A 26,872-nucleotide genomic window follows, 5' to 3' on the forward strand; every position below is an offset into this window, starting at 1 on the left:
GTATAACTTATGTATGAGTGAAGCTTTTAGTGAGAGGTTTAAAGCTTTATTATTTAATCGTTTTAGCCCCCCAAACTCATATTCATTATATAAAAAGGCACGTTTAATTTTGTCTGGTTTTACATTCCAAATAAAATGAAATATTTTTTGCTAATATGATTTAAAAAAAAGAGTCATCTGGAGTAGGCAGTGCCATTAGTAAGTAAGTCAACTGTGAACAGACCAAAGAGTTAATCAATGTGATTTTTCCATAAATAGACATGTATTTACCTCTCCATGGTTGCAGAATCTTATCTATTTTTGCTAACTTTCTATTGAAATGAATTGTGGTAAGTTAGTTTATATTTTTTGAGATGTGAATACCAAGTATGTCTACTTCACCATCCGCCCATTTTATTGGTAAACTACAAGGTAATGTAAACACTATATTTTTTAAACAATCCAATACGTAATATGGTACACTTGTCATAATTAGGCTAGAAAAGTGATCAAGATCTTCAATGAGACTGTGTAGGGATCCATATTGCGGATCCCTACACAAAAACTGGAGTCATCGGCATACATTGACACTTTTGTTTTTATCCCCAGGATTTCTAACCTCTTAACCTGTTTGGGCTGCAGGGGGCGTATTGAGTAGCCAGATAAAATGTGCCCATTTCAAACGGCCTCGTACTCAATTCTTGCTCGTACAATATGCATATTATTATTACTATTGGATAGAAAACACTCTCTAGTTTCTAAAACCGTTTGAATTATTTCTCTGAGTGAAACAGAAGTCATTCTGCAGCACACTTCCTGACCAGGAAGTGGAATGTCTGAAACCGAGGCTCTCTTCTACTCCCTGCCTATACATGGGCATGATACGTAAGAGTCTACGTGCACTTCATACACCTTCCCCTGGGTGTCAAGAGGCGGTGAGAGAAGAAATTTCGTGTTTATCTTGGTCTGAGGTGGAATAAAAGCTCTTTGTATGACGTGACCGTCCATTTTCTGTTTTCTGGAGCGCGCGAAAGGGACATGGATTTGCCTTCTGTTTAGCTGTCGTTATGGACGACTAATATCTCCGGCTATGATTTTATTTGATACATGTGACCATATCATCGTAAAGTATGTTTTTTCAATATAGTTTCATCAGATTATTGAACATTTTTCGGGAGTTTTGCCGTGTTCCGTTCTCTTCCGTTTGTTGACTTGGAGAGCTTTGTGCCACTTGGCAAGTGTGCGTGCTAAATCGAGAGGGAAAATGAACGTTCTGAATCCAAACAACGACTGTTCTTGACAAAGGACACCTTGTCCAACATTCTGACGGAAGATCACCAAAAGTAAGAAACATTTTATGATGCTAATTCATATATCTGTCGTGCATGTGAATTAGTCGTGGGCGCCCAACTTTGGGGTACTCAGCTATACCGAAGCTGGATGTCGTAATGAAGTTATTTTTTAGAATTCTAACACTGCGATTTCATTAAGAACTAATGGATCTATCATTTCCTATACAACATGTATTTTTTACTTATGTTTATGAATAGTTATTTGGTCAGAATATGTGTGTCAGAAAACGTGTCAGAAAAATATCGTTGCTGTTTAGACGTTGTGGGAAAAAGATGCTACGTTAGCACAATGTGTAACCACTGATTTCAGCTCTAAATATGCACATTTTCGAACAAAACATAAGTGTATGTATAACCTGATGTTATAGGACTGTCATCTGATGAAGAAAATCAAGGTTAGTCAAAAATTATATATCTTTTGCTTGTTTGTTACGATCGCTAACTTTTGCTAATGGGAAATTGCTTGTGTTTTTGGCTATTGTGGTACGCTAATATAACGCTCTATTGTGTTTTCGCTGTAAAACACTTGATAAATCGGAAATATTGTCTGGAATCACAATATGCCTGTCTTTCAATTGCTGTACACTATGTATTTTTCAGAAATGTTTTATGATGAGTAATTAGGTATTTGACGTTGGTGTCTGTAAATATTATGGCTGCTTTCGGTGCAATTTCTGATTGTAGCTGCAATGTAAACTATGATTTATACCTGAAATATGCACATTTTTCTAACAAAACATATGCTATACAATAAATATGTTATCAGACTGTCATCTGATGAAGTTGTTTCTTGGTTAGTGGCTATTTATATCTTTATTTGGTCGAATTTGTGATAGCTACTGATGGAGTAAAAAACTGTTGGAGTAAAAAAAGTGGTGTCTTTTGCTAACGTGGTTAGCTAATAGATTTACATATTGTGTCTTCCCTGTAAAACATTTTAAAAATCGGACATGTTGGCTGGATTCACAAGATGTGTACCTTTCATATGCTGTATTGGACTTGTTAATGTGTGAAAGTTAAATATTTAAAAAAAATATCTTTTGAATTTCGCGCCCTGCACTTTGAGCTGGCTGTTGTCATAAGTGTACCGACGTCGGGCTGCAGCCATAAGAAGTTAATGTTCTTGTTGGATGTAATTTTAATAGCTAGCATTTCAATGGCCATAATAAATAGATATGGAGACAACGGACAGCCTTGTTTTACTCCTCCTAAAAGCTCAATACTTTCTGAGAAGTAACCATTATTTACTATTTTACATCTGGGGTTGCTGTACATAACTTTAACTCATTGTATAAGAGATTCACCAAAATTAAAGTAATCCAGGCATTTATATATAAATTCCAGTTGTACTTTATCAAACGCCTTTTCTAAATCTGCTATGAAGTCCAGACCTGGTATCTTCGGTGTTTCATAATGTTCAATTGTTTCAAGTAATTGTCGTATATTATCTCCAATATATTGTCCATGTGAAAAACCTGTCTGATCAGGATGAATAATATCTGGTAAAAACCTTTTTCATTCTATGTACTATGAATTTCGCCAGGATTTTTGCATCACAACATTGAAGTGTTAGAGGCCTCCAGTTTTTTAAATGGACTGGATATTTATGCTTACCGCCTGAGTCCTGTTTTAGTAGTAATGAAATTAGACCGTCTTGTTGAGTACCTGAAAGTCTAGAAAATTTGGCGTCTGAACTGTGTGTTAGATTCATAGTTTGGCATGCTGTTTTAACTCTTTAATGTTAGTTCGCATGATGCCTCTGTGTTTAGCTCAAGTTTACTGTTTCAAACTATTCCTGCAGTGTCCAATTTTGGAATGTCACTTTACATTCATTCTACTTGAATAGAGGTTCCTGGCCTCCCAGGCTCAGTCGTAATAGAAAAAAACTCCCAATCCCTTTTCTTACAGTAAATCCATGCAGTGTGTTATTAGTGTGTGGAAGGTCCATCGTCTCTCCTCCGATTTATGATTGTCTACATAATTGCTTTTCGTCAGCTTTGTGTAATCTATGGTCAGGTGAAGTTGCTTTGGGTGACCTTTTCACCCCCTATGTGTCTGCTGTGCACTTCCTTATTGTGACGCATATGAAATAGTCTGTTAGAGGTTATTATCTTCCCCTGTTGTACGCCCTATGGAGGTCAATAGTGCAATGTGGAGAAATAAGATAGGAGTGGGTCAGTGTGACCATAATAAGACACTGGACAAGGGTGCAATGCCCCTACTAAGAAAAATATGGCTGGTATGCAAGAACATGTCACTAAGATGCTCATTCAATTAGTCAGTCTTACTGAATATTCCCATTGTTTATTTCAACCTTATGTGTCCATACTAATTGGCCACACAGTAAGGCATTCTGGTAGTGGCAGATCTGTCACCTGCCACCTCAATATCTCTACCCATCTGTACTATGCCTGTGTTTTGATCCATCTAATTTGCACATGATCTGTTTGTGCTTGGTTTAGGATCTTAGACTCGAATGTTCAAATCAGCTTTGATATCTGCTGACAATATTGGCTTCAGACTGCTGAAGGTACAAGGACCAATGACAGGGATTGTTGCTGTTATTTTATCGTGTGACTTCCTGAGATTCTCTCTGGTGTTTACAGAATACTGAAGCTGTGAGATCAGGGCCAGCTTAGATAAAGCATGGGGGAAATAAATGGCTGCAGTATTGCCGTTAACATTGATGATGATTATGAGTGTATGATGCATGGAACGTTATGCTATAAACATTTGAATGTGTGTATTCTTATTTTAAATGTATGCACTTCTGTCCTTTGAGATGTTATTGTTTATTAATGTTCTGTATTATGTCATGTTTTATGTTTTGTGTGGACACCAGGAAGAGTAGCTGCTGCTTTATACCAAGGATGGGTGGATACAGGATGGAAGGAGTGTATCATTGAACTACAGGCTTACAAGAGTGCTGCCTGATTCCAAACTTCATCTGAAAGTTGACGGGTGGGGATAGAGAATCAATCCTGCTGTAGCTACTGCAGGAGAGGCCAGTGGTTTGGCCACAGTGGTATAGATCTCCAGCCATGTCTTCAGAGGCTAATCTGGAGGCAAAATAAATGCACACATGTGTAGGTGAGGTGCTGGCTAGAGGAGTAGAACACTTGAAAAAGAAAAGGAGAGCCACACACTCTGGGAGCTCAGATGCAATAATTGTGTAACCTGTCTTCAGAGGCCAACAGACATTCAATACCAGCACAGTGGGATCTTTGGGGGAGCTACGTAGACCTGAAGAGCTTTGAACAAGAACTAGGCATTGACTGTTTCCTGCTCTCACACCTGGCTTTAGTTCTGTTGCGGATGTTTTTTCATCAGTCTGCACAAACAGAGCATTCCTGCTGTGTTGCCTCGGCCTTGCAGATGGATACAGTGTTTACTCTGCACTGTCTGCTGAGTGACGATAGTTATATTTGGACGTGTGCTGTGTACACTAGGTCCAGAACAGTAGGCCCTGCAGAGCTCAGTGAGTCTTGTATGTACACTATTGATTGGCCAAACAATCAATGCAACACTTCTATCTTTGATTTATTTCCTCTGTTCCTCTTGCTTTACTGTGTGCTCTTTGATTGAGTTATTTGGCCAATAGGTTTCAAAGCAGGGAGCTGAGAGATTATCGATCACTGAACAGTTAGCCTGACCCAGATACTGTACATCTCGGGACTTTGCTTACAATACATCAGGCCCCCACCCCACCTGAACATCCAACTGAAAAGGCCAGCTCTGCTTTATAGGACAACAGAGGTTTCCACCGAGGGGGGAATCAAAACCAGGAAGGTGATTGGCCCAGATGGCATTTCAGAAGACTGTTCAAGACACAGGCAGCATTTTTCTTAGTTCTCCACTAGCCTTAAAAGCCTGTTTCTTTGTGTATTGCTTGGACACATTTCTATCTTTGCCTTACCTAAAATGAGACAAGTGACGAAAGCAATCAAAGTACACCTACTTGTAATACTGTAAAATGTTGGCTTGCACAAGCGCGCCAAACGAATGACTCATATATAACAGTACACTGCTTTAATCAGATCTCTGCAAAAGCTAGGACGTGCTCTGCTTGTTGGCTGTACATAAGAGCAGGAATTGGAGAGAGGGCAGGAGAGAGCTGTGCAGATCATTTCAATACATGGATTACCGTATTCCCAGTTAGTGTACTGTAATCGCTGAGGGAACGGATAGAGGAAGCTACAATCATTACAGGCCAAGCCTAGCCACCCCCACAGTCTCGTCGTCATGGTAGAAATGTTATATAATATTTATGCTTCCAAAACTTATCATGTAAATAGTACACATGTGGTGAATAAGGTGATTAAGCCTGACTCAAAGTACCTCTATTCTATAAGGGCCAAATTCTGAATTTGGAAATTACACCTTTGTTACGCACGACTCTTACCTTATGCAGGTGTGTAACGTGCTTTGCAGGCGTGGTTCCCTTGCGTGCTCTGAATAAATGTAATTTAACTGCTGAAAACCCTCCCACTTGCTGGCCAACAGATTTTCTTGTAGAGTTTTCATTCAGTAGGGTTTTCAGTACATTTATCTTAAGCCAGTATACCTTTTAGTTGGAATTTTGGCAAGACTCACTAGAATATATGCAGAGAACGGGTTCAGAATATTAGGGATCAATGAAAGAAATACATCTAAATATATGCACATTCGTCTCCGTTTCACCACCAATTGGTAGATTAATAAATACTCTGATCTTGTAGATTATTTAGGGTTAGGAAAGTATTTATGAATCATAAAAAACAGGTTTGAAACCTTTATGCATGAAAGAAAGAAAACGGTGGTTGATTAATTCTGAATATTTCAACATTCAGTTCTTTAACCCACGGTAATGTTGGAAGATTAGTGTACAAAGAATAGTGTACAATAGTTGGCTATATCCTCCTCTATTGCCTGCACTAACCAGGAACTGTGTGATGACACAGCCAAGTATTGTGCCATTTGTCGGGTTCAAACTCTTATGGCTTGGTCTGCTCCCCACTCCAGAACAATTTAATTAGACTGTCTCTTTTTTATATTATCAACTGTTACTAATGATCCTCAGCAACAAGCACACGACCGTGACGGCGTTTATAAAGAAGGCAAATGAAGGTAAACGAAACAATGTAATTAAATGGAATGAAAATGTAGGCTATACCAACTGAAGGGGACTAACAGTAAATTGACAGTTGACTATGTGTGGTTATGAGGCCTACTGACGGTCGATACTGATAGTGGCAAATTTTTACACGATAGAAATATGAAACCGAGAAAGTCGAGGTAGACATTCAAGACTCCCCCTCCCTGCAAGTTAAAAGGCCGTACAATTTAAATTCTGCATAATGGCACAGCTTTTCATAAACTTTACTGTGGGAAAGTTATGTTGATATGCTTCAGTTTGCTGCCATATGACTGGTTTCACATTTGTCTCCAGCGATTATAAGGTAAAATATATCTAAAACAAGTATAATTTGTATTTACAATTACCTTTATCCAAACGGATTACTCATTTACCTAGCTCTTATCAATAGCTGTTATAAGTTGTAAATGACAGTGTCTGGAGAATGCTGTTATTTCTATCAGAAAAAAGAAAGTAGATGCTTTTTCCACTTGGAACCAGTACTGTAGGTTCACTAGACCTTATTCATGGAATCCTCACATGTAAAGGTGGTGGAATTATTAGGGAATTAAGTCAAGGTCAGAATACGGGGTATCTGTAAACACACATCCGCCACACCTTCATTTATTCAATCTCCACCCAAAACGAATAGCAGGTGAATAGCATAATATTCTCATGCTTAAGTTCAAGGTCAGAATACGCATAGAGAGAAAAGTGCATAAAAAGGGAATTACGTTCTATTTACGTGCTCATAACTCGGGTCAGAATCGGGCCCTAACTGAGGAATGTTGTTAAAGTGACGGATAGTTATTTAATTAGTCATAATCATTATTCTGTGTAACTCCCTTTTGTATTTCAGGGACAGTTCATATATTAATAGATTTGTTTACCCAAGTTTAAGTGTTTTGTTTACCTTGTTTGGAGACTATTAGTGCCAATAACCTTGAGTAATCTACTTACCCTCACCAAATAGCTTAGCCGTTGCTGTGTTGTCTGACAGCTAATTTAGCATTCATTCATGACATCACAAAATATGGGGGTTGCATGATGTCAGGAACGAACAGAGGGAGGAGGAAAACAATGGTTGAATTGCCTGTGATTTCCTGGTCACCCAAAAAATAAATGTTTAATCAGACTTGAAGAAGAGCACCAAATTAAAAAGGATTAATTAAATAACGTCAAATCAAATGGTTAGCCTCATTACTTTTGATTTCTCTGCGAGCAGTACTTATAGTGCACAGGCAACTTAAGTGAACTGCAGCAACACAGCACTGCCTTTGACTGAAAGCCACATGCCCATATGCCCTTTTAGTCTTGAGAACGTGTCCCAATGAATGTGTAGTCAAATAGCCTTGTGTTTCCAAATAAATGGGCCCTCTTGATGTTCCATCAAAGGACAATTGCCCGAAGCTGCTGTGAAACTGTCTACTGACACTGATTAAATAGAGAAGGCCAGGGACAACAGCAACCAGCTAAAAGGCAATGCTAGAATGGCTTGTAACACAGGACTTTGAGACAATGACATATATTTTTGAAGAAGCTTATTTTACTGAGATGAAAATGGACAATTATGATATGGTTGAAATGCTTTATTTTTGACTTTTCCATCATTGTGGATGTGCATGCTTCATCCTTTTGTAGGTTGAATAGTCCATATGCAGTACACCAGATAAAGAAAAAATGGAATGGAGAACAACCCATCTATTGTCAGCTTCTATTATTTCAATCAGCATTTAGCACTGATGAATTGGCAAAAGACCAATGACCTTTGCCATTGATAAAGTTTAGGTCAACTTTCCTAACTGTGAGTTTGCACAAAGGCACAGAGCAAATGTATCACCCTGTTTCTATGACTAAGCAAAGACACATCTGCAATCATGTGTCCATTCAATGTCAAATTGTTTGTTTTATCGTCGCTAGACCTAAATGAAGGCTAGAGCCAGTATGTGAGAGTCATCTATGAGCAATACACTTAAAATTAGTGTTATATCAAGGTATGTAAAATGATAATGGTAGTGCTTATCCAGGAAATCAAAAATTATATGTCCAATATTACTGAAATGGTCAAACATGTCAGCAAATGTAGAGAGGATGTTTCCCAAAGATATAATTTCCCCAAGATATTCGCTGTTGAGAGGCTATTAAAGCCACCACATCTTAGCAGTTGATAATTGACATTTTCCCTTCCTTCATGAGGAAATGTTTTTTAGACATTCATCTGATTTGACTCAATGTTTGTCATCGGTGGCGATAAGGAATACAATTCCATGTTAAAAGCCATTAGTTTTCTATTACGGTTGAGCAAGATGGATAGGCACTCAACACTGACTGAATTACTGTGTTTAAAGCGTCAAATCTTTTTCAAAGGAGTCTACCTCTACGGGAGCTCCCTTTGCCACTTCCCAGGGCTGAGTGTCTGAAATGGCCATAACACTCTGAGAGGCAGATAGCCTGTCATTTCAGTAGTGAGCTGTCTGCCAAGGTATAATGGAAAAGCTGTGGCAGCCATAAAATGCTCTGCATCTCGATGTTGGAACACTATTGTCCAAACACTCCGGACACCTTTCTAAACTTGAAATGACTGTTTTTAAAATAAAAACATGCAGTCCGTTTCCACAGCCTCTACACCTGATGCAGACACATATTATTGTCCAAAGTGTTTTTGAGCAATGAACAGGTTGTCCATGGAAACATCCACATGGAAAGTGTTAGTGATGACTGTTTGTTTTTTCAGATGTAGAACAGAGAGGATGCGTTATGGCTAGGCTGGGAAGTCTCTCAGTCTCCACACACCTCAGTTTCTCTTTATCAAAGGCTGTGATGGTATGTTATAGGGAACAAGCAATTTGTTCCAGTCAGAGAGGAAGAAGATGAGAGGCTTTCTGTAGAGAAGAGGGGGGAAGAGGTGCACAAAGCCCTTGTCCCTGAAACAAGGCTTAGATGTGATGTTCGCAACATGTCACTTTGAGAGCCACTCTGGGTGATTTGATAGGGAGCGGAAGGAGATGGAGCCAGAGTAATGAAGTGAGGAAGAGTGGGTTTGCTCGTGGGCCTATTCTGTGCATCCAGGCTGCAGAGAGTGTTACCTGATCATTTCCTCCAGACAAATCCTCAGCCTTTGCACTTCTCATTGAGATGTGGAGGACAGAATATAATAAGCATGGGACTGTTGTTGTCCTGTATTCTTTGATTATTCATTAACAGGGATATGAGATGGATTCCAACACCCCTCAACCATCTCAATTCCCAAAAACATCTCACCTTCTGCTTAAGATTCCACAGTCAACAGTAAACAGTATTCTGAAACAACTTTATTATGCTGCAAGGGTGTGGAACAAGGGCTGCATAGTCAAAATCATTGGGGCGGCAGGTATCCTAGTGGTTAGAGTGTTGGGCCAGTAACCGAAAGATTGCTGGATCGAATCCCCGAGCTGATAAGGTAAAAATCTGTTGTTCTGCCCCTGAACAAGGCAGTTAACCCACTGTTCTCCGGTAGGCTGTTATTATAAATAAGAATTTCTTCTTAACTGACTTGCCTAGTTAAATAAATAAAATTACCTTTGGCCTTCAAGCCATTATTGTGTTTTTGACTGTACGTTTGTTTATCCCATGTGTAACTCTGTTTTGTTGTTTTTGTCGCACTGCTTTGCTTTATCTTGGCCAGGTCGCAGTTGTAAATGAGAACTTGTTCTCAACTGGCCTACCTGGTTAAATAAAGGTGAAATAAAAAAATATATAAAAAAAGAAGGGCCGGGGCAGGGTAACATGAATAAGTCCAAGTTGGATAGGGAGGGCATGAGGGCAAGCGAATCACTCCATCTTAGTGGGCGTCAGTGATTTGGAAATACAGGACAACTGTGCACACGCTTCTCCAATAAACCTACTTAACTGGATTAGTGATGCCACCCTCCAGGTATGAATACATTTAAGCTTTTATCATAAACACACATAAACAAAAACACACTATTTTTATCAGTTAAGAGCCAAGTTGGGTAGCACTTGAGATGACCATGACAACCGCCTCAATTGGAAATTACCTTTAAAAGCTGCATTGTTGACAATGTGCAAATAGATTGAATCACAGGTTAAAATACAGTACTATTGACTATTTGTTATTTATATACTTACAGTGCCTTCAGAAAGTATTCACACCCCTTGACTTTTTCCACATTTTGTTGTGTTACAAAGTGGGATTCAAATGGATTTAATAGTGATTTTTCGGCAATGATCGACACAAAATACTCTGTAAAGGCAGTGGTAGAAAAAGTCTCTAAGCGCTTTGCAAACCTGAATTGTACAATATTTGCAGAATATATATATTTTTTATTCTTCAAGCTCTGTCAAGTTGGTTGTTGATCATTGCTTGACAGCCATTTTTAAGCTTTGCCATAGATTTTCAAGCCGATTTAAGTCAAAACTGTAACTAGTCCACTTCGGAACATTCAACGTCATCTTGGTAAGCAACTCCAGTGTATATTTGGCCTTGTGTTTTAGGTTATTTTCCTGCTGAAAGGTGCATTTTTCTCCCAGTGTCTGTTGGATAGCAGACTGAATCAGTTTTTCCTCTAGGATTTTGCCTATCCTGAGCTGTATTCCGTTTATTCTTATCCTAAAAAAAACAAGCGTACCCATAACATGATGCAGCCTCTACCATGCTTGAAAATATGAAGAGTGTTAGTTAGTGATGTGTTGTGTTGGCTTTTTCCCAAATATAATGCTTTGTATTGACAAAAAGTCAATTTCTTAGCCACATTTTTTGTAGTGTTACTTAAGTACCTTGCTGCAAACAGGATGCATGTTTTGGAATATTTTTATTCTGTACAGGCTTCCTTCTTTTCATTCAGTCATTTAAGTTAGTATTGTAGAGTAACTACAATGTTGTTGATCCATCCTCAGTTCTCTCATATCACAACCATTAAACTCTGTAACTGTTTTAAAATCACCTTTGGCCTCATGGGGAACTCTCTGATCAGTTTCCTTCCTCTCTGGCAACTGAGTTAGGAAAGACACCTTTATCTTTGTAGTGACTGGGTTTATTTATACACCACCCAAAGTCTAATTAATAACTTCACCATGCTCAGAGGGATATTCGGTCACGTTTTTTTTTTTTTACACATCCATCAATCAGTGCCCTTCTTTGTGAGGCATTGAAAACCTCCCTGGTCTTTGTGGTTAAATATGTGCTTGACATTCACTACTTGATTGAGGGACCTCACAGATAATTGTATGTGTGGGGTACAGAGATGAGGTAGTCATCAAAAACATTTTTATCACTATTATTGAAAACAGAATGAGTCCATGCAACTTATTATGTGATTTGTTAAGCACATTTTTACTCCTGAACATATTTAGGCTTGCCATAACAAAGGGGTTGAATGTCTGAAGACCTTCCAGCTTTTCAAATTCCACTTGGAGATTATGGGGTATTGTGTGTAGATCAGAGACACAAAATCTAAATCTAATCAATTTTAAATTCACTTTAACACAAACAAAATGTGGAAAAAGTTAAGGGGTGTGAATACTTTCTGAAGGCACTGTATTTTCTGTATTTGAGTATTTTCAAATAATGTGGCCCAAATCAGCTTCTATTGGAAGTATTTGAAATTATTTTCAAATAAATTCTTATGAAAATATTTAATTCCAAATAAATTCTTTAAAATATCAAACAGACCTGGGTTCAAATGTATTGGAGTATTTATTTTTATTTGAAAATACAGTGTGTGTTTAAGTATTTTCAAATACGTGGCAACTCTTTCCAAGTGTATTTCCAAATACATTCCAATATTGTGTTTTCAAATAAGAAATATCCAAATACTTAATTCCAATGTCTTTGAAAGTAATTTAAATACCTCAAATAGCATTTGAACCCAGGTCTGATGTTGTGTGCCAACAATGTGAATGATGCACCCTCATGCGGGGGTAAGTGAAAATGTGACATTTATTAGACGTTTCTTTAGCTAATTGGACATTTATTCAGCGTATATGCTCAAATTTACACGTAGTAGTCGGCTGTTGAACTGTGAGTGAATCAGTTCATAGGAAATATCGCACTTCCAGGGTGTGTGTTGTTGATGTAGTCAACTATGTTTGTGCACAGATCTAGACTGGCAGATTTCCACATGAACTGTATGGTGTCTCAACATACGGTCAGCAGCTGCCCAAATGAGGATAACTACCAGGCCTGTCTGGCCTCCTACGCCGGCCTCATTGGTGAGTGCATGGGACTTTTATCTATACATACCCCGCGGAGGCATAGTGCTTTATTAGTTATTATAAGCATGTATGACCTTGTACAGTGGATTATTTTAAGGCTTAAGACATAAGACATTTTAGGGTGTTAAAACATGCTCATGACTAGTCTAATAATTCATTATAACCACATTATAATGCACTATACCTGCATACTTTAGGTAAAGTGATACCCATACCGCTCCTCTTATTCTCCCCCCAAACACATTGCAGATCAATGGCTAAGTGGAGGTGATGATGTAAGAGTGTTTACTTCATTTAAACATTTAATGACACATATAGTAATGTTCTTCAAATAGAACAAGGACAATTGGTGCAGCAAAGACATTCTTCCATACCAGTAGACATTTGATAGCACCTTGGAAATGAGTTGACACTATTCAGTACGATCAATGAGGTAGACAAAATGAGGTCTTTTTTGACTACTTTGAGTGAACCTACAATACCCTTTAGAGACAGCATAGCAATAACTTTACCACTACCACCTGTCTGTAATTGAACTGTTGATAATTACTATAAATGTGTCAAACATACTGTATCTCTAGAGTAAACTCAAGAGTAAACTCCCTAGGTTTGCTTCCGAGTCGCGCAGCGGTCTAAGGCACTGCATCTCAGTGCAAGAGGTGTCACGACAGTCCCTGGTTTGAATCCAGGCTGTATAACATCCTGCCGTGTTGGGGAGTCCCATAGGGCGGTGCACAATTGGCCCAGCATCATCCGGCTTGGACGGGTTAGGCCGTCATTGTAAATAAGAATTTGTTCTTAACTGACTTGCCTAGTTAATTAAAGGTTAAATAAATAAGTAAATAAACGGACATTCCATTACCCTTGCTAGTGCTTCTGGACTACACAGTATGAGGTGTCTTTCCACAAATAAAGCACTCCTCTCCTGAAGGCATTATCAAACAGAATTGCTGTTTTTGGTTCCATCTTTCTAAACTAATATGACTAGCTCTCTCCGGATGGACACTCCACGTCTGAAACAAGAATCAATCAGCATACTACTGTTACCTGGCTTCATCTTACCTCTGCCTCCGTGGTACAATAGTCCCTGTTGCCATGAGTAACATACTGTAAGCGTTACTCTTTATAGTAAATGTAGTCCATTATTATCCATTGGTGGCCTGTGAATGATCTGTAACTGTAGCGTTATTCTCACCTTTATAGGGACAGATATGACTCCCAATTACGTGGACGGCAGTTTCACCAACTGGACTGTCTCCCCATGGTGCACCTGTAAAGGAAGTGGGAACCAGGAAGAGGAGTGTCAGAGCTTTCTGAAGGACTTCACAGAGAACATGTGCTTGAGTGAGTCACGCTTGCATTTCAATTTTTTTTGTAACACATACAAGACCACCACTGATTTGATTTGAAAATAACCACCGTTCAAATCGGTAGTGTGTTTCCCTCGAAACTGAAAGTGAACTGGCACATCTGATCTATTTGAATTGTTCTGAGCTAGATTTCAGATTTGGGGTCTGTGTTTTGTTTTTTTAAAGGCGATGTCTCGCGGCACTCTGTGAGGTGTGTGGTGTATGGGTAATATTGACTGGCTGGTCTTGTAGCAGTTATTTCATTCACATTAGATCAATGTTCCTTTCTTTCCGCAGCTCATTGCTAGAATCAATCTCTAAGTCTGATAACAAACCAACCAAACCTCTTTGACCACTTATTGTGTTTGGTTTGAAATAACAAGATACCTCTAAAGCCATTACACCTCAATACCCCAACATTTGGATAAGAATTGTTCTACAGATTATGGGATAAGGCCATTATTTTCATGTCATTTCCACATTTTCCGTTAGATATTAGTGTTTATCAGTCTGTGAAAAAAATATAATCTAATAAAAAACTTGTCATGGGAATGCGAAAGAACAGGAACAGCATCCTGACGACACAATTTAGTAGTCAAATGTCAGGGGTACCGCCTCACCACTATGATGTGCCATGCAATGTCATCAGAATTACAACATACCGTTGCTTTTAACATGTTCCATTGTGTGCATAATGCTTTCAGACCGTTTCAATAGATTGCCATGGTGCACTTTTAGCTGAGTCTGCAAGATGAGGGATGAGGCTTGTAGTTGAGGAGGCGTCTTGGAAAATAATACAACATGCAGCATCTCCTCTTTGCAGTCAAAAGGAACTGGAGAAGATAGAGTGAAATAGATTAAGCGTTGCTCTTATACACTAAGTGGGGGGACATAACAGTCCACAGAGACGGTACGTATTATGTAAAATTAGATAACAAGCTAATCGTATTCAGCCTCCTCCCTGCAGGCAATAGCAATAGGGTTAAAACAACGTATCTGAAGTCATTAAAAAATTGAATTGCTGTCGGCAGTGAGCTTAATCACTCGGTGGAACATTTGGGTGCAGTAAAGCATCCGCTGAAGGAGCCCTCTAGCCAACTTTGGTGATTTATATTTTTATTCCACCAGCACCTCTTTGGTTGATCTTACCACCCCAGCAAACAGATGCATGAAAACAACACTCTTCTCTTGACTTGACCAGCATCTTATTACAGACCTTAAGATAATTTACTAGGCTTTCAGAAATCACAAGCATTATATTCTTCACAGATTTGCCATTCCTCCTAGATTTGTATTGTAACCAACCCAAGGCCGAGATATCCGAGCACCCATGGAATGTCTTCTGAAGTCAATATGTCTTTACAACATGCTGTGTGTGTACAGTATGTGTGCATGTGTGTCAGGTGCGTGTGGGTGGTGGGTGTGGCGGTGCATGTGGGGGGGTGTGTGGGGGCGGGTGTGTCGGGGGGCGTGTGTGTTTGTGTGTGTGTGTGGGGGTGTGTGTAGGGTTGTATGGGTTGGGGTGCGTGTGGGGGTGTATGTGTTGGGGTGTATGTGGGGGCGTGTGTGCGGTTGTATGTGTCGGGGTACGTGTGGGTGTGTGTGTGTCGGGGTGCGCGTGAGGGTGTATGTGTCAGGATGTGTGTGAGAGTGTTATTGTCGGGGTGCGTGCGTGTGGGTGTGTGTGTGTTGGGGTGTGTGTGTGAGGGTGTATGTGTCGGGGTGCGCGTGAGGGTGTATGTGTCGGGGTGTGTGTGAGGGTGTGTGTGTCGGGGTGCGCGTGAGGGTGTATGTGTCGGTGTGTGTGTGAGGGTGTATGTGTCGGGGTGTGTGTGCAGTTTTTGCTTTGTCTGAGAATGTTCTGAGTCTGATCAGTCACAAATCTATTCAAAGTCATCTCTGTGCGGTGACCTTATAATGGAGGTGGTTGCCAAGCAATTACACGGTTTGCCTTCTTTCTGCCTGAACAGAAATAAACACGTGTTCTGTTGAAATGGACAAGCAGAGTGAAAAGGTACTTTGTCCTGGTTTACCCCCACCCATCAGAAAAGCTGACTGGAGATGTATTTGTCTCCCTCCCCCCTGAAAGTATTTTGTGTTCATTCATTTGCTTTTAAAAGATTCCATCTCATGGTGTGCCTTTCTGCTGGACATTACTGACAAACAAATACAGGACTAGTAGGTCATGTTGTTGTTGTAAATTGATCAAAAAGGTTTGAGTGAGTTCCCTTATGAGTCAAGGGCTTTGGCCGTGGTGTATGTGGATGAACATCCTGCATGTGGCAGATATTTTCTCTCCGCTCCAAGATTTTTAATTTTTACTTTTTTTTCACCTTTATTTAACCAGGTAGGCAAGTTGAGAACAAGTTCTCATTTACAATTGCGACCTGGCCAAGATAAAGCAAAGCAGTTCGACACTTACAACAACACAGAGTTACACATAGAGTAAAACAAACATACAGTCAATAATGCAGTAGAAAAATAAGTCTATATACAATGTGAGCAAATGAGTTGCGATAAGGGAGGTAAAGGCAAAAAAGGCCATGGTGGCGAAGTAAATACAATATAGCAAGTAAAACACTGGAATGGTAGATTTGCAATGGAAGAATGTGCAAAGTAGAAATAGAAATAATGGGGTGCAAAGGAGCAAAATAAATAAATACTGTAGGGGAAGGGGTAGTTGTTTGGGCTAAATTATAGATGGGCTATGTACAGGTGCAGTAATCTGTGAGCTGCTCTGACAGCTGGTGCTTAAAGCTAGTGAGGGAGATAAGTGTTTCCAGTTTCAGAGATTTTTGTAGTTCGTTCCAGTCATTGGCAGCAGAGAACTGTAAGGAGAGGAGGAGGAGAGGAGGAGGAATTGGTTTTGGGGGTGACCAGAGAGATATACCTGCTGGAGCGCGTGCAACAGGTGGGTGCTGCTATGGTGCTATGGTGACCAGCGAGCTGAGATAAGGGGGGACTTTACCTAGCAGGGTCTTGTAGATGACCTGGAGCCAGTGGGTTTGGCAACGAGTATGAAGCGAGGGCCAGCCAACGAGAGCGTACAGGTCGCAGTGGTGGGTAGTATTTGGGACTTTGGTGACAAAACGGATGGCACTGTGATAGACTGCATCCAATTTATTGAGTAGGGTATTGGAGGCTATTTTGTAAATGACATCGCCGAAATCGAGGATCGGAAGGATGGTCAGTTTTACGAGGGTATGTTTGGCAGCATGAGTGAAGGATGCTTTGTTACGAAATAGGAAGCCAATTCTAGATTTAACTTTGGATTGGAGATGTTTGAGGTGAGTCTGGAAGGAGAGTTTACAGTCTAATCAGACACCTAGGTATTTGTAGTTGTCCACATATTCTAAGTCAGAACCGTCCAGAGTAGTGATGCTGGACGGGCGGGCATGTGCAGGCAGCGATCGGTTGAATAGCATGCATTTAGTTTTACTTGTATTTAAGAGCAGTTGGAGGCCACGGAAGGAGAGTTGTACATTGAAGCTCGTCTGGAGGGTTGTTAACACAGTGTCCAAAGAAGTGCCAGAAGTATACAGAATGGTGTCGTCTGCGTAGAGGTGGATCAGAGACTCACCAGCAGCAGGAGCGACATCATTGATGTATACAGAGAAGAGATTCGGCCCAAGAATTGAACCCTGTGGCACCCCCATAGAGACTGCCAGAGGCCCGGACAACAGGCCCTCTGATTTGACACACTGAACTCTATCAGAGAAGTAGTTGGTGAACCAGGCGAGGCAATCATTTGAGAAACCAAGGCTATCGAGTCTGCCGATGAGGATGTGGTGATTGACAGAGTCGAAAGCCTTGGCCAGGTCAATGAATACGGCTGCACAGTATTGTTTCTTATCGATAGCGGTTAAGATATCGTTTAGGACCTTGAGCGTGGCTGAGGTGCACCCATGACCAGCTCTGAAACCAGATTGCATAGCGGAGAAGGTGCGGTGGGATTCGAAATGATCGGTAATCTGTTTGTTGACTTGGCTTTCGAAGACCTTAGAAAGGCAGGGTAGGATAGATATAGGTCTGTAGCAGTTTGGGTCAAGAGTGCCCCCCCCTTTGAAGAGGGGGATGACCACAGCTGCTTTCCAATCTTTGGGAATCTCAGACGACACGAAAGAGAGGTTGAACAGGCTAGTAATAGGGGTTGCAACAATTTCGGCAGATAGTTTTAGAAAGAAAGGGTCCAGATTGTCTAGCCCGGCTGATTTGTAGGGGTCCAGATTTTGCAGCTCTTTCAGAACATCAGCTGACTGGATTTGGGAGAAGGAGAAATGGGGAAGGCTTGGGTGAGTTGCTGTGGGGATGCAGTGCTGTTGACCGGGGTAGGGGTAGCCAGGTGGAAAGCATGGCCAGCCGTAGAAAAATGCTTATTGAAATTCTCAATTATAGTGGATTTATCGGTGGTGACAGAGTTTCCTATCCTCAGTGCAGTGGGCAGCTGGGAGGAGGTGTTCTTATTCTCCATGGACTTTACAGTGTCCCAGAACTTTTTTGAGTTTGTGTTGCAGGAAGCAAATTTCTGCTTGAAAAAGCTAGCCTTGGCTTTTCTAACTGCCTGTGTATATTGGTTTCTAACTTCCCTGAAAAGTTGCATATCACGGGGGCTGTCCGATGCTAATGCAGAACGCCATAGGATGTTTTTGTGTTGGTTAAGGGCAGTCAGGTCTGGAGAGAACCAAGTGCTATATCTGTTCCTGGTTCTACATTTCTTGAATGGGGCATGCTTATTTAAGATGGTGAGGAAGGCATTTAAAAATATATATAATTTTAAAGATAAAGATTTTTGTTATCCAAAATGATACGGTGAAAATCAGATGATGTAGATTGTTGTAGAGAGATGTAGGTAAGCTCCAATAAAAAACAAAGCCAGCTAAATACTTAGCTTTGGAACTCTCAAAAAAACAAAGTGAAGCTAAATAGTCAACTGACAAAACACTGTTACCTTGCTTGTTAAGGAACTGCACATGGACTAACTGACCAAAAAATAGGTAGATCAACGCCCACACCCAAAATTGGGCAGAGGACCAAAAAGTTGACTTAGAGCTGACTGTTAGCTGCCCCAACACTGGGAAGACAGTCAAGACAAATTACTTTATCTCTTTGTCCCCACAGGAAATGCCATTCAAGCATTTGGTTATGGAACAGACAGTCTCTCCCACAAAGCTGAGTCTGTCCCATTGACACCCTCCATGAAGCCTGGATTAGAGACCTCAATCAGCACCTCAGAGCCTCTAGATAACCCCAATGACGTCCAGCCTGAGGATGAGGCCAACGGGAAGGTAAATTACCAGCTACTATAGCACCTGCTGCCACATTCCAATTACCAGGGTCATGTTCATTATTACGGGCACGCAACGGAAAACTTTTAAAAGCATTTTGTAACTGAAAACGCATTAGTGTTTTTTTAATGGACAATACCAGGATGTCTCTCCCTGTTTCAGTAAATTTTTTCCTTTAGGTGCCTCATGAACATGACCCATTTATCACCTTGCTCTAGATTCAATGAAAACTGGTAAACATGGGTATGTTCAGTGGGGTGAAATATTTTGAATGTTGCAGATATTTCATAGAACTGACAATAATTGCTATTCTACATTAAACATAATCATGTCAGTCCTATTTGCTGTGGAGTATATAAATCCAAATGTGCGTATGAAGATGTTTTTGACCTATCCCATAGACCCAGTTACTGTGTTTGATCGAATTGGGACCTTGGTACGGCATTAAACAAGAAAAATCCTCGGTTTTATTACATGAGTTATATAGGGATATTTATAATTCCATGTTTCATGCATGGCTGAGAAACAACATCGTTTTGGCATCATTATTATGTTTGGAAAGACTCCTATAAAGATGTTGAATGCTGAGCAATTTCAGGCTTTCACATCCATTAAATGGTCATCTCTTACACTGTTCTGTACATAACCCACATTGTGATAAAGACAGCAAATTAATACCTTAAAAATGGTGTGAGGGAGAGAATTAATGAATAAGCCACACCGATAACATTAACAGTAGGAGGTAGAGGGGAGCGGTTGAATTGCTTTCTCCAAAGGTTCTGTATGTATGTCCGTATTGATGCACCGCTCTGTGCCTCTCTCGCTGCAGTGCAATGCTTAATTTATTGTAAAAATGGTAATTAGGAAACAATAAGACGTGTGATTACTCAAGCAGGAAGTTTATAATTAGAGAGGGAGCCGGTGGGGACATTTTGGGTGGCCCTTCATTCTGCAGCAACTATGCTTGGCAATTAAAACTTGTCAAACTTCCATCGTAGATTAGCTGGGGGAATGCTGATATGACTCCTCTTGGAAAAAGACTGGCTGTCTAGCCTTGTAAATATCATGTGTGCTCAAGACCACACGCATGCTGGTGTCCAGTTAGTGGAATTGTTATGCAAAGGAAATTGCGTAGTCTGCTGTCTGTTTGATGGCTGGACAGGCTTTCCCAGACACTTGATAAGTAATCTGAAGTTTTGATTGATAAATGAGGCCCGTGGAGAATTACACCCAATTGGGCTGTGCTGCTCAAGCTTAATTCCCTCTCAAGTCAATTTCCCTGTATTCGGTATCACCATTAACAGGTCAATTGTGCTATGTGAGTTTGTTTACTTGTAAAGCTTCATTCTTCCTTTAATAATGTTAGCTATGGCCTAATGTCCGGGAAGTTCTACCTTATTCAGTCAATAACTATGTGCTCAAAATGTCTTCTCAAAAGATCGAAGGAGAGGAGATATCTAGGTGACATATCACTTTGTCTTATCGCTGTTCACAACTTCTGTATTTTCAACCCTCTGGAAAGTTTCAGGAAGTGAAACTGTTGAGGGCTGTTGAATGTATAGGGGAATGAATAATGTGGATGAGATGCCATTTTCCCTACCAATCAGGATTTCAATTAATTCAGTGGACAGGCCTTAAGAGTGGTGCTAACATTTATTAATGGAGAGGTTCGGGAAGAAGCATTTCACTGAATTACCTCTTTAAGGAATACCTAGGATAGGATAAAGTAATCCTTCTGACCCCCCCCCCCCCTTAAAAGAGTTAGATGCACTATTGTAAAGTGGTTGTTCCACTGGATATCATAAGGTGAATGCACCAATTTGTAAGTCGCTCTGGATAAGAGCGTCTGCTAAATGACTTAAATGTAAATGTAAATGTAATTAAACTTAACTTAGTTTAGTAAAATAATGCAATTTAGCCTACAGAGGAAGTAGGATAAGCAAGAAAAACATTTCCCATTGGACATGTTATTATATTATATGAATTATTATATTGATTCTACTAACGTTCTCTACTTCTGTATTTTTCCACAACAGTTTTGCAAGCGTTTCGGTGTGTTCAGATCTATTTAAGAATCCATTGTGCCATAACCATTGGGATAAATGTGTGGTCCAATAGTTGTAAATGCTATGTTGGTGCAGCCTTTGTATAGATATGTGCAAGCACTTTAACACGACCTGAAAATACCAACTCTGTCATTGCCCTAGTCATTGCTCACTGCCTGGCTGTGCTGTGTGTAGAATAGAGTCCCTAATGTCACTGCCATTTCAGCTGTTTGTAAATGGGGATCAAAAGGTGTTTTAAATGTCCCATTGTAATTGTCTGCCTAAGTACAAGTGACTCAGAAAATGACAAACTCACTATGATGTCTTTGTAGCACTCACAGTATGGAAGTTCCACATATTGTTTTTCTGTGTCTATGTTCCTGCAGAAACCTGATTGGAATTTAAATGGCACATCTTAACTGTCAGGGTTGTGTGCGGCGAAGTAGCAGAGTCAAATGCAGGACACAGGTGTTGAGCGAAACACAAAACGTTTACTCAAAAATGACAGCAAAATTCCACAAAGGGAATAATTACAAAACATCATATGAAATAACAACAACCACTAACGTAACAAACAATCACGGACAAAACAGAAATGAAAGCCAGAGGGTTAAATAGGGAACATAATAGGGGAATTGAAACCAGGTGTGTAATTATGCAGACAAAACAAAACGAAACAGAAAAATGGATCGGTGGTGACTAGAAAGCCGGTGACGTCGACCGCCGAACACCACCCGAACAAGGAGAAGGGCCGACTTCGGCGGAAGTCGTGACAGTACCCCCCCCTTGACGCGCGGCTCCAGCAGCGCGACGACACCGGCCTCGAGGACGACCCGGAGGGCGAGGTGCAGGGCGATCCGGGTGGAGACGGTGAAACTCTTGTAACATAGATGGATCTAGAATGTCCTCCACCGGTACCCAGCATCTCTCCTCCGGACCGTACCCCTCCCACTCCACGAGGTACTGAAGGCCCCTCGCCCGACGCCTAGAATCCATGATGGCTCTTACGCTATACGCCGGGCCCCCCTCGATGTCAAGAGGGGGCGGAGGAACCTCCCGCACCTCAGACTGCTGGAGCGGACCAGCCACCACCGGCCTGAGGAGAGACACATGGAACGAGGGGTTAATACAGTAATCAGGGGGGAGTTGTAACCTATAACAAACCTCGTTCAATCTCCTCAGGACTTTAAATGGCCCCACAAACCGCGGACCCAGTTTCCGGCAGGGCAGGTGAAGGGGTAGGTTTCGGGTCGAGAGCCAGACCCGATCCCCCGGTGCATACACCGGGGCCTCACTGCGGTGGCGGTCGGCACTCGCTTTTTGTCTCCTGATGGCACGTTGTAGCCGTACGTGGGCAGCGTTCCAAGTCTCCTCTGAGTGCCGAAACCATTCATCCACCGCAGGAGCCTCAATCTGGCTCTGATGCCATGGTGCCAGGACCGGCTGGTAACCTAGCACACACTGAAAAGGTGTTAGGTTGGTAGAGGAGTGGCGGAGGGAGTTTTGGGCCATCTCGGCAAAGGGGATGTAAGCTGCCCACTCCCCCGGCCGGTCCTGGCAATAGGACCTCAGAAACCTACCCACATCCTGGTTTACTCTTTCCACCTGCCCGTTGCTCTCGGGGTGGAAACCTGAGGTAAGGCTGACCGAGATCCCCAGGCATTCCATAAACGCCCTCCAGACTCTAGACGTAAATTGGGGACCCCGATCAGAAACTATATCCTCAGGCACCCCGTAGTGCCGGAATACATGGGTGAACAGAGCCTCCGCAGTTTGTAGAGCCGTAGGGAGACCGGGCAAAGGAAGGAGACGGCAGGACTTAGAAAACCGATCCACAACGACCAGGATCGTGGTGTTACCCCGCGACGGGGGAAGATCCGTCACGAAATCCACCGATAGGTGTGACCATGGTCGCTGTGGAACGGGAAGGGGTTGTAATTTCCCTCTGGGCAGATGTCTAGGTGCCTTGCACTGTGCACATACCGAACAGGAGGAAACATAAACCCGCACGTCCTTAGCTAAAGTGGGCCACCAGTACTTCCCAGAAAGGCAGCGCACCGTCCGACCGATACCAGGATGACCAGAGGAGGGTGACGTATGAGCCCAACAGATCAAACGATCGCGGACATCAAACGGAACGTACAGACGCCCAGCTGGACAGTCATGTGGAATGGACTCTGTACGTGACGCCCGTTCGATGTCCGCGTCCACCTCCCACACCACCGGTGCCACCAGGCGAGAGGCTGTAATTATGGGAGTGGGATCTGTGGACCGCTCCTCTGTATCATACAGCCGGGACAGTGCATCTGCCTTAACGTTCTGGGAACCTGGTTTGTAGGTAAGGGTGAAATCAAAACGGGTGAAAAACATGGCCCACCTTGCCTGGCGAGGGTTCATTCTCCTCGCTGCCCGTATGTACTCCAGATTGCGGTGGTCAGTCCAAATGAGAAAAGGGTGTCTAGCCCCCTCAAGCCAGTGTCTCCACGCTTTCAGAGCCATGACAACAGCCAGCAACTCCCGGTCCCCCACATCATAGTTTCGCTCCGCCGGGCTGAGCTTCTTCGAAAAGAATGCACAGGGGCGGAGCTTTAGTGGCGTACCCGAACGCTGAGACAGCACAGCCCCTATCCCCGCCTCGGACGCGTCCACCTCAACTATGAATGCTAAGGAAGGATCAGGATGAGCCAGAACTGGAGCCGAGGTAAACAGAGCCTTCAGGTGACCAAAAGCCCTGTCCGCCCCAGCTGTCCACTGCAGTCGCACCGGTCCTCCCTTCAGCAGTGAGGTAATGGGAGCCGCTACCTGACCAAAACCCCGGATAAATCTCCGGTAGTAGTTGGCAAACCCTAAAAACCGCTGCACCTCCTTTACCGTGGTTGGAGTCGGCCAATTACACACGGCTGAAATGCGGTCATTCTCCATCTCTACCCCTGACGCTGAAAAGCGGTACCCTAGGAAGGAGATGGATCGTTGGAAGAACAGACATTTCTCAGCCTTGACGTACAGGTCATGCTCCAACAGTCTACCAAGCACCCTACGCACCAGGGACACATGCTCGGCGCGTGTAGCGGAGTATATTAGAATGTCATCTATATACACCACTACACCCTGCCCGTGCAGGTCCCTGAAGATCTCATCCACAAATGATTGGAAGACTGATGGAGCATTCATTAACCCGTACGGCATGACGAGGTACTCATAATGCCCAGAAGTGGTGCTAAATGCTGTCTTCCACTCATCTCCCCCCTTAATACGCACCAGGTTGTAAGCGCTCCTGAGGTCCAATTTTGTGAAGAAGCGCGCCCCGTGTAATGACTCGGTCATACTGGCTATGAGTGGTAGCGGGTAACTGTATTTTACCGTGATCTTATTTAATCCTCGATAATCAATACACGGGCGCAAACCTCCATCCTTCTTCTTCACAAAAAAGAAACTCGAGGAGACAGGTGAGATGGAAGGCCGAATGTATCCCTGTCCCAGAGATTCGGTGACATATGTCTCCATAGCCACCGTCTCCTCCTGTGACAGAGGATACACATGACTCCTGGGAAGTTTAGCGTCTACCAAGAGATCTATCGCACAATCCCCCGGTCGATGGGGTGGTAATTGAGTCGCCTTCTTCTTACAGAAGGCGAGTGCCAAATCGGCATATTCGGGAGGAATGTGCATGTTGGAAACCTGGTTTGGACTTTCCACCGTAGTGGCACCTAAGGAAACACCTACACATCTACCTGAACACTGACAGGACCATCCCTTGAGAGTCCTCTGTTGCCACGAAATAATCGGATCATGAGAGGCCAACCAGGGAAGACCCAACACAACAGGAAACGCAGGAGAGTCGATCAAAAAGAGACTAATTCTCTCCTCGTGATCCCCCTGCGTTCTCATAGCGATGGGCGCTGTGACCTCCCCAATCAGCCCCGACCCCAAAGGACGACTATCTAAGGCATGTACAGGGAAGGGAACATCAACAGGAATAATAGGGATCCCTAATCTATGTGCTAAAGAGCGATCAATAAAGTTCCCAGCTGCGCCTGAATCTACTAGCGCCTTATGCTGGGGATGCGAGGAAAACTCAGGAAATTCTATATGTAACCACATGTGCGCAACAGAAGACTCTGGGTGAGTTATGTGCCTACTCACCGGAGATGACCCATCAGTGCTCCGCCTGCTACCTCGACTTCCAGGAGAAACACCCCAGCACCGGACAGCAGTGTGTCCTCTGCGTCCACAGTTGGTGCATGGAGTGGTCCTCCCTCCGGTCTCCCTTCTAGCAGCCCCTCCTAACTCCATCGGTGTAGGATCCAAGGGGCTGGGTAATGGAACGGGCGGACCCCGATCTAGACGTCCGCGGGAGGCCAACAGGTTATCCAGCCGGATAGATAAATCCACCAGCTGGTCCAGGTTAAGAGTGGTGTCCCTGCAGGCTAACTCCCTACGAACGTCCTCTCGTAGACTACACCTGTAGTGATCGATCAGGGCCCGCTCATTCCATCCCGCACCAGCGGCCAGAGTACGGAAGTCCAGGGCGAAATCTTGAGCGCTCCTCATCCCCTGTCTGAGATGAAACAAACGCTCTCCCGCCGCTCTCCCTTCAGGTGGATGATCAAAGACCGCCCGGAAGCGGCGAGAGAAGTCATCATAGTCATCCAGGGTTTGGCCCTCTCTTCCCCAGATGGCGTTGGCCCACTCCAGGGCCTTTCCAGTCAGACAGGAGATGAGGGCGCCCACTCTCTCTCGTCCTGAAGGGGTCGGATGAACAGTTGCCAGGTATAATTCCAACTGTAGGAGGAACCCCTGACACCCGGCTGCTGTACCATCATACGCTCCTGGGAGCGAGAGCCGAATCCCACTGGGTCCTGACGATGGAGGGATGACCGGTGGAGTAGGGAGAGGCGCGGGTGGGGGTGATGGGGTATGATTTACCGGGAGACTTCCTCTCTCCCATCGGTCCATTGTCTGCAGCACGCGATCCATGGCGGTCCCTAAACTGTGTAACATGGTCGCGTGCTGTTGAACTTGCTCCCCGACTGGGAGAGAGGGGCTGGCTGTGCCTGCTGACTCCATTTGAAGTTTGGTCCGTGATTCTGTCAGGGTTGTGTGCGGCGAAGTAGCAGAGTCAAATGCAGGACACAGGTGTTGAGCGAAACACAAAACGTTTACTCAAAAATCACAGCAAAATTCCACAAAGGGAATAATTACAAAACATCATATGAAATAACAACAACCACTAACGTAACAAACAATCACGGACAAAACAGAAATGAAAGCCAGAGGGTTAAATAGGGAACATAATAGGGGAATTGAAACCAGGTGTGTAATTATGCAGACAAAACAAAACGAAACAGAAAAATGGATCGGTGGTGACTAGAAAGTCGGTGACGTCGACCGCCGAACACCACCCGAACAAGGAGAAGGGCCGACTTCGGCGGAAGTCGTGACACTTAACAGGTTTTTTAATCAGGAAAATAATGCCCTTTTGTATTCTTTTTGGATAGTCGTGTTATGTAAGTGGACCATTGTATAAGTGAGAATT

General features: G+C 42.7%; 1 protein-coding gene across 1 annotated transcript in view; it reads left to right on the plus strand.

Moving 5' to 3' along the window:
• Positions 1-26,872, plus strand: part of LOC120053454 (GDNF family receptor alpha-2-like) — a 74,426-nt gene that overhangs the window by 42,594 nt on the left and 4,960 nt on the right. Inside the window, exons 5-7 of the mRNA XM_039000612.1 lie at positions 12,542-12,654; positions 13,861-14,001; positions 19,125-19,291. Coding sequence (XP_038856540.1) covers positions 12,542-12,654; positions 13,861-14,001; positions 19,125-19,291 — 421 coding nt within the window. The remainder of the gene's footprint in view (positions 1-12,541; positions 12,655-13,860; positions 14,002-19,124; positions 19,292-26,872) is intronic.

Source organism: Salvelinus namaycush, chromosome 1, assembly GCF_016432855.1.
Source record: "Salvelinus namaycush isolate Seneca chromosome 1, SaNama_1.0, whole genome shotgun sequence".
Taxonomy (NCBI): Eukaryota; Metazoa; Chordata; class Actinopteri; order Salmoniformes; family Salmonidae; genus Salvelinus; species Salvelinus namaycush.